The sequence below is a fragment of the Xiphophorus maculatus genome, chromosome 8 (assembly GCF_002775205.1).
Source record: "Xiphophorus maculatus strain JP 163 A chromosome 8, X_maculatus-5.0-male, whole genome shotgun sequence".
NCBI classification, from domain to species: Eukaryota; Metazoa; Chordata; class Actinopteri; order Cyprinodontiformes; family Poeciliidae; genus Xiphophorus; species Xiphophorus maculatus.
The window spans coordinates 23,924,605-23,933,679 of NC_036450.1; the positions used below are offsets into that span (position 1 = coordinate 23,924,605).

Below are 9,075 nucleotides of genomic sequence, written 5' to 3' on the forward strand. Positions count from 1 at the left end.
AAGGAGTGTTTTACCTACACGTGAATCGGTAATCTTTTGTTACTTTCACAAACCAAAAACAATCAATTACCCCAAGACAAACTTAAAAACATTCCTCTTCCTGTTCCAAGAGCTTGTGTGGAGCATAAACGATGAGAAGCCCCATCGGTTTGGGTTTAAAGCGAACACAGCCTTGGCTATGCAAACCCACAATAAAAGCAATTCAACAGGTAACACTCCCATGTAGGAACACGTTCGATGCAAAGGTTTTACTAGTGTGTGATGTCAGGATCTCATACCGTCCAGACAGCTGATTACATTAAAGCACGGACACAGTTTTTGTCCATTTTTGGTGCTGGGGGTGGGGGGGCAAAAACTAATTCAATTTATGATACTCAGCGCGGGTCTTGCCAACACATTTGGCCACGTTTGCTCCACATGATTCTGGTTGCCAGTAAGAAGCTGGACCCTTTCTTCCTTCTTTAGAGTTACTCAAAGCACGGAGGGATAGCAGCTATTAAAACCTCGTCCAAGTTCTTGATTAGCAGGGAGACGCTGGACAGTCACAGAGTCTCTGGACGACTCAAAGCCCAGACAGGATAATTAGACACTTTATTAGTGCTTCTAAAAGTTTGTTTTACAGTGCCTTGCATAACTATTAATATCCCTTGGAGTTTGTTTTTTTTCATAACTATTTTTGTCACATTAGAACCACTAACTTACATTTATTTTATTAGGATTTTATGTGACTACTAACACAAAGTATTGCCTTCTTGTAAAAAAGAATAATAAATAAAGGATAACAATAATAATAATAATATGTGGTTTTAAAAAGTAAAAATAAAGTATGAATTGAATTGAACAGATACGCTAATGCCATAGGGACGTTAAGCTATCTGTACTGATTTATAAAGAAAAGACATAAAACACAAAAATCCCCAATCAAAAATGCGGTGAAAATGACTCTAAAGATTCTCCTTTTAAAGCAGCAATATTATGTGTTTTCTATGCACATAGTGCCATTTTATAGCACAATCAAGTATCAATGTTACCTTCAGTTATTATAAAAATGCTGTATAAACCAAATGTGACTCAAAAGAAATTTGACATCCTGATTTAATGTATTAAAATTGAGCTTCTGGCCCTTTAAGAAGCCCCTACTCTTTCTGAAACTCTGAATGGTTGCCATGGGAGATTAGAGTAAAGGATTTCTCAAACATGAATGAACAACACTCCAGATATGTTTTTGATGAGGGGACAAGATTATAACATGATGAAAAGCTCCAAAAAGTTGATTTTACATGACACTGCTCCTTTAAAGGAAATGAGACCGGTATCTCTGAAAAGATAACAAAATTATGTCAAAGGAGAATCCGTTTGGAAGAATTATTTGTCTTTTTTAATTATTTGTTCTTTACTAATATCTTAAAATGTTTAGTAAAAGTTTATTTGTAAGGTCAATGTCTGTTTGGTCCAATGACATTTTAAACCTCTGTGGGTCTTTCTTGATTAAATATAGTAATAACACAAATTTATATTGTTAGAATGATTTTTTTAAAAACAAACATGTTATTAGCAAAACATAAAATGTTTTAGTTTTTAGAAGAACGTTTTGCTTCAAAGTTTGTTTAAGAAACAAATTACTTTTCGTGCAAAGGAGTCTGGGTATGACGACGTTACAGGTAAAAAACAGCAAAGATCGCTAAAATGATTTCTGATTGACAGGAGATCTCCGTCTACAGGGGTGTTATGTTATTGCCTTATTATTTTCCTTGCTGTGCGCTTCTCAGCGTCTGTTCTGCCACAGAGCTTGTTGCCATTAAGTTTGTCTGGGACATTAAACCCTAATAAAACACTCTGACATTTGTGGCGAAGAAATGTGATAAAGTTTAAGGCGTATTAAGACTTTTGTGCTTGGTGGCATCCCCACATGTACATAGAGCTGAAACTAGAAGGTTGCATACACTGTTTAAAAAAAGATAGGATTTCTGTTTCACACTGTCTGACATGAAATCAGAATGAACTTCTTTTTTTTACGTCCTAAATGCCAAAATAATGAAACTGAATTTTTAAAGGCCATTTTTATTATTTCAATTCAAACGTTGTGAACATCTAAAAAGTAGATTGGAAACAATAAATATTAAGCTTTTATATGTATTTATTCAATCATTTAGTAGCAAAAAAAGGTTTTTGAATTGAAAACATTTATTCTGTTGACGTTTAGGTTTAGATTAAAATGTGATTTATTAACCAACATCTTGAGAATTGTAAGTGCAGCTAACAGTTAGCATTGAGATTAACGTGACAACCGGAGGAACGTGAGCCGAGCTGCTGAGGCGTCACTTTCCCAGATCGCAGACATTGTTTGTTTCTCCTACATGGGCATGACCTCACTCTGAGCTGCCAGCAGACTCGGCCTGCCAGGTGGAAAAGAGCCAAGACAACCAGCGGGATCCTCCGGCTGAGCAGCACCATGTGTGAGTTATCTGACGTTTATGTGAGGGTTTGTTTGAGGTAAGCGGCGTGAATCGTCTCGTGCCCTCGCCGGCTCAGAGGCGCGCGTCGTACTCACCAGGCCCTTGCAGTTGCTGAGCGCCACTCGGGTCGTGCTGTGCTGGCTTCGCAGGGAGCCGACGTAGTGGCAGTGGTCCAGCACGTCGTGACGCCACTCGGGCCCCTCTTTGCCCCAGTACTCCACCATGAAATGCTTCGACACCAGGTTGGGGTTAAGCGTCAGGTTCAGGTGGAAGTGCTTCCCGTACGCCGACAGCCTGTAGAAGATCCGGGAGCCCGGCGGGTCGGCGGCGGGGTCCGCCAGCGCGCGTCTCCAGCGGCCCGGCCGCTGGTGCTTCACGGTGTAGCTCAGGAAGTTCCCGTTCTCGTCCACGCGCACCGGGACCGTCAGCTGGTAGTGCTGCAGGTAAGACAGGAACTCCTCTTTCACAGGAACGCAAGAGAAGAAGAGCAAAAAGATGAATCAGTTGGGTTTTTTTGTTTGTTTTTTTACCAATTGTCCCACACCGTACACCAAAACATTGTATTTAATTGAAAAAAGATGAGTGAATATAACTTGACTTTAGTGAAGGTTTTGCTAACACTCAATTAAACCAAGTCCAGTGAATCTTTGGGTGTATGTTACAATATTGACTTTAGTTGAATAAATGAAGTGGTTTTTCTCCCTAGTTATAACAAGCGTTTAACTTAAAGGGGCAGCATTACACAAATGTTTGGTTTTTTTTAGATTTACATCATGTCATAATGTTATTCCCTCATCAAAAACATACCTGGGGTTTTTCTCACGCATGTTTGAGAAATTCTTTAATCTCCCATGGCAACCATTCAGCTGTGAAAAACGCCTGAAAGTGGAGCTGCAGTTTCCAAGCTTCCACCTCACAGAGAACCCCTCCCCCGCTGCACCCCACTAAGCTCCTTCAGACTAGCCAGCAGCAATTAGCAAACACCTGGTGGAAGTGCATATCTGCTGAACTCATTATACGAGCTACATCTCAGTGCAACGCTTGTAAAACCATTGATAAAGGGTTAACAGAGGAGAGATGTGATGACTTCCTGAAGTCAGAATTTTAGAAAGAGCAAGAGGTTTTAAAGAGACAGAGGCTCAATTTTAAGGCTTTAAGTTAAATTTCTTTCAAGTCATACTTGAATATATCATTTTTATGATTCCTGAAGGTGACATAGTTAGTTGATTGTACTACAAATGGCACTATGTGCCTGGAAAATTCATAATACTGCCTCTTTAAATAAGTTGACAGCCTCCTGATGTGAAAAGTTTTTAAAAATTAATTTAGTTAATTTGACGTAATGTGAAAGGCTGGGGATTTTGGAGAGAAAAAAAATCAGTGGGGATTATTGCAAAAAGATGATTTAAGCAAAAATAAAAAAAATGTAGGAAGGTGACTATATACAAAAAACAATTCAGCTTCAGGTGCCGTTTAAATAATTACAACATAGATTTATTAAGTTAGCTTAAGTTACACTCAGTAACATTACACAAGTTAATGTCATTCAGTCAGTTAACTTAATGAAAACTAAACAACTTTGAGGCAGCGAGTTTGCATATATTTCTAAAGCATGGAGAACCAATTAGGTTTTACAGTGCTGTCCTACCTTGAGAGCTGTGCGAAAGTCTTTGAAATTCCGAAGCTGCCATCACCACTAGGCTCAGTGTCCACGTCAGCGTCTTCCACAAAATTTCCATAATTCGGGGAAGGCTGTGACATGGGATGTGGCTAGAGGGCGCTACAGTCGGGTTAGAGGCGCAAAGTCAGTCTGGCGCCGTGCCGTAACAGGTCCATGGTTTCTCTTCTTCACTGAAACGCTCCCACCTGTGTCCCGCGGCTCATTCAAGGTCTCAGATTTCCCCCGAAGGCGAGCCAGTCCACATCTCACAGGCCTCTGAATGCATGTCAGCAGCTCGGGGGAAAACTCTGTCCTCCATCGGTCCCGAGTGGAAGTCGAGAAATCAGAGGCTCTGTCTCGGACGCCTGTCCTGACTGACCCATCTGCGTTCCTGTGAAGGACATCAGACTGGGTTTTACCGTATGTCCCAACTATTGCTTTTGAAATCAACCTGTTGATCATGTATCTGAATATTTGGTTAAAAAACCATAAAATGTAAAAGCACATTTTAGTTTGAAATTATCTAAAATGACAAATGACTTAAAAAAAAAAATCGAACCAATTATTAGTTGTTTTGATTTGGGCAATATGACTCTTCACTCAGGTTGCCCTTCCACAAGGGGGCGTCTCCCCCCAAAAAAATAAAAAATGTAATGCTCGTCAGTGGCAAACCAACCGTCTTAAATATTGATAACATCCAATCAACAGAGTCTGAGCTATTCCTCTGGTTTTGAATCATCTTTAGCTTAAGATTTAACATCTTTAGACTGCTCAAACCTGGTTTTGGTCCACATCGGAGTTTGAATATGCATTCACACCTCCTCCCCAAATGAACTGGATTTTCTAGACAAACGAACTAGAATTCAATTAAGGCTAATTAAACAGGGCAGGTTCATTCACTAAAAGGGATATGGAAATTCAGTCTGTTTGCCTCATAGGTTTGTTAAGCTACTTTCCCTATGGGCGTGGCTTTAACCGGTTCTTCCTCAGACAACCCTGGCCAGATTCGTCTACATTTGCAGAGACTGCATGGATCTACCCCATTTTTTTTGGAATCAGCAGGTGTAAGCCGGACCTAGCTGAGTATTGCGCACAAGCGATTTGGTTGATTGGACAGTGGATTTATGAACAGCAACGTCTCAGCCGCCATTATCAACCTGTAACAAGACCGTAGTAGTTGGAGAGATGCAAAATCAATAATTCCACGATCAAACCTTGAGGTTGAAATGTTTTTATCAATTATCCAGTTGAAGCCGTCCGGCTGTCTGCCTCAACTGGACAGGCTAACGCCGCAATGAACAAATATACCAAGAGATTTTGGAGAAACCGGCAATTGACATAATCAGAGCACTGATGATAGTTTCTGTGGACCCATTGTCCTTCACACACATTCCCACCAACTTGGCTAGAACTGAACCAGACATTAACCAGCTAGAGTGAGACTCAATGGAGAAGAGGTTTTAGAGAACCTGGTGAAAAAGCAGCCTCGTGCAGAGCAATGAACACAGCTCATAAAACAATATCTCAAGCTACAAAGATCACACAAATTACAATTTAGTCCAAAGAATACGGCAAACCTACCTAGACATAGCAGTCAACCTAAACTGACTGTATTTTGGAAATGATCCAGAGGTCTGGTTGAGGAAGCAACTGAATGGGGAATTATTAGCCTATGATCTGACCTGGAGTGGCAAGAAGAAAGTTATTGTATAAAAGGATAATTTAGGAAGTCCTGTTTGAAAGGTTGCCAAAAGCCATGTAGGTGACAAAGATGAGACCAAAGTGAAACTTTCTTCCCTGCCTGTAAAATGCTGTGCCTAATGCTGTCCGTCAAGCAGAACAGGCTCTCTGTGAAGCATGGTGGTGGAAGCGCCATACTGCGGGGATGCTGTTCCTCTGAAGGGAAAATGGATGGGGGCCTATGTGGAGTTAGGAGACCAGTCTACATACTGCCTCACATTCAATAAGCAAGACCTTACAATGGAATGGCTTTAAACTGATGTTCGCTGAAGCTCATCACCCAAACTTACTGAGCTTGGGCTGATAAAAACATACCCTGAAAGACTAGAGGCAAACGGAAGATGATTCTGCAAACTGCTGACTTGTGGGAGGGGTGGCGAGGAAGGGCACCGTTCTTGTAAGAACCACCACTGTCTGCTGGTTAAACAGAAGGTTTTGCTTCACCTCATCTTCCGCTAAAAACAGCCCAAAGCTCCGGGCAGATGAATGAAGGCAGAACCCAAACGCGTCTCCCAGTTTCAACAGGTTCCTCGACAGATTCCTTCACTTTACTCTTTGCGTCTTATTAATCACACATTGATGACAGTTTAATGACCGACTCGGTGGGACTTAAAAACCGGAGGATTTGTGACGTGTTGAAAGGCGCGCGCGTGAATCTCCCCCCCCCCCAAAAAAAAGTCGGCGTGATCGAATTTCTGCGCGTCGATGATTTCTGACGCGGGGACACGTCCGGTTGATTTAAAAAAAAAACAAAAAAAACGGGGGGAAAGAGAAGTGTGGCGAAAGTGACTCGGAGAACATCGCGGGTTATGAGTGTATTTCCCCCAGCTGTGGAGCTCCAGCGGTCCAGACAGAGCTCAGCCTACTTGGCCACTCTGACCCAGACAGCTGGCAGCCGGCCCGCATGCATTACACCGGTACCTCAAACGAAACCCTCCGGGAGCCCCAACTAATCAAAATAAACCTCGCCGCTTCTTGTTGTTATTATTATTATTATTAACATTCTAATTATTTGCTGCATGCAACGTGGAGAACTTCAAAGTTTGCATACGGCCATCCTGCGGAACCTCACACTCTGCAGGCATAAAAGAAAGAAAAGAGAGAGAGAGAAAAAAAAAAACCTGCGCGTAAAACGTTGCGTTTATTTCCATGCAACCGGCTCCCAGAGCTACTACCCCTCCAGGCTTCAACTCTCGTCGCCCGAAATAAACTGAGGCTGTATGTAAATGCGGCAGTGCAAAAAAAAAAAAAAAAAAAAAAAAAAAACAGCCTGTGGGGATTAAACTGCACGCACCGAGAAACGCAGCGCGAAGATACCGACCTGCTCCCTGAGAGGTGAGAGAGGAGTGAGGGGAAGAGATTTACCATGCCCATCCTCATTGTCAGCTCCGGTCCGAGTGTGCAAAGTGAAGCTCGGCACAAAAGTCTTCTCCAGCCCTTCTTCTTCTTCTTTTTTTTTTTCCTTTTTAAAGTTCCGCACACAAACGTCCTCCACTATGCTCTTCTCATCTCCTTTTTGAATTCTGCCATCCTATTCTGGATCTGCAGTGAGTTCTCCCCCCCCCCCCCTTAAAAACTACAAAAAAAAAAAAAAAAAAAAAAAAGAGTTCTTACTCAGCTTTTTTTTTTTTTAGAGGAGTATTGGACTTCCAGCAGAAGGGTCCATTTAAAGTCTATCTACTCTCCTTTATAATCTGGACTTTGTGTTCATGCTTGTGGCTCAGCGTAGCTCTGGAAGGTTTGGATAGAGGAGGAAAAGAGAGAGAGAGAGAGAGAGAGAGAGAGAGAGATGGGGGGTTAGTGCATCAAACAGCAGCAAAAGTTGGCTGGGAGGCTGCTTCTCCTCACTGCGCAGAGGACCGGGTATGTCCAGGACGGCTTCAAATTGGCTGCCTGCTTTCTTTCTTCTTTTTTTTTTGCACAGAGGGGGTGGGTGGTGACGTCAGTGCAGATGTGCCTCTCGTCCATCAGCTGTGCGCATGTCTATCAATGCTGGCCTGAAATAACACTTGAGCTCTTTGAAGCCCTCACGGAGAGAAGACTCGCGTCCCCAGCCGGAGAGGCTCCGGGCAGCTGCACGGTGCTCTGTGGGCAACAACGTACGTTGACATATTTCACATTTTAATATCGGGTCAAATATAACCCAATTCGGATTTGAAACCAAGTTGTCATGTATTAAGGGGAACATCTATCCAAATCGACCTGGAAGCTTAACTGCTCGTGAGCCCCGTGCGCTATTTCACCGACTAGTTATTAATGATCTTATCCATCAACTAACAATTAATTGATAAGCGGCCATTTTTCTTAAAAACCTGAGTTTACTCTGGTATCAAGAGCAACCGTCTTTCATAGAAAAGAGTTACACTTTTCATGATGTGCTTAATTGAAATAAAAACATTAAATTCTTACATTATTTTGTGTCTGCAGTGTTACACACTGAACATTATGGTATTCTCACATTATTAAACATAGACATGTTTATATAAAATAACAAAACATGAACCTCTTGGGTTGCTGAATATAGAAAAATAAAAGAATAAGATATGTGACACATTTAATCACCCATTAACAGACGTATACAGAAGTACTGTTTAACCTGGAAGGAGATTTAAAACTTTACGCCATGAAGTGCATTAATTCACGTCCTTATTGGCACAATATTTTTTCCATCACGTTACAATTTTTCTGCTTTATTTATCTTACCTTTCTATCACATCAATCATTTTTGAACGAGAAGTTGACGAAATGAGCGCTATCAAGGTGAACTTTTCGTGTAGCTATATTTCAAAACAGAACCACATTAAGTGGACTTTCCATCCCACCACAGACTCCTTCTGGGCTGTGTCTCTTTACCGTTCAGGTCTGGCTCCGCCATCTTTGTTTCTGTACGGCTCCGTTTAAGGATGACCACCAGCACCCTCTGCTGGATGGCGGCCAAACTAAAACACTAGAAGAAGGTCTAAGAAGACGCCATTAGTTAACCGACTGGAACTAATTTTAATCTATTAAACCATCAATTTGCAATTAATAGTTAGTAGATTAATTGGTTGAATCCTTAGTACCAACCATGGTGCTTAAAGTTACCATCAAGCATTTTAGATAACTGGCGATTAGACTTTTGCATCACTGTGAAGGAACTTTGGCACACTTTTCTCAGCAGAATTATTTTCAGTTCAGCCGCATTGGAGGATTTTCAAGCAAGAAACACCTATTTAAGGT

General features: G+C 41.6%; 1 protein-coding gene across 3 annotated transcripts in view; it reads right to left on the bottom strand.

Annotated features, from left to right (window-relative positions):
- adamts6 (ADAM metallopeptidase with thrombospondin type 1 motif 6) overlaps positions 1-7,397 on the bottom strand; it is a 76,427-nt gene extending 69,030 nt beyond the window's left edge. For all 3 annotated transcript variants that reach the window (XM_023338554.1, XM_023338555.1, XM_023338553.1), the window contains exons 1-4: positions 7,178-7,397; positions 4,323-4,507; positions 4,105-4,236; positions 2,552-2,916 (exon numbers count right to left, since the gene is read on the bottom strand). In XM_023338554.1, coding sequence (XP_023194322.1) covers positions 2,552-2,916; positions 4,105-4,236; positions 4,323-4,507; positions 7,178-7,236 — 741 coding nt within the window. In that variant the 5' untranslated portion in view covers positions 7,237-7,397. The remainder of the gene's footprint in view (positions 1-2,551; positions 2,917-4,104; positions 4,237-4,322; positions 4,508-7,177) is intronic.
- Positions 7,398-9,075: the final 1,678 nt, after the last annotated feature.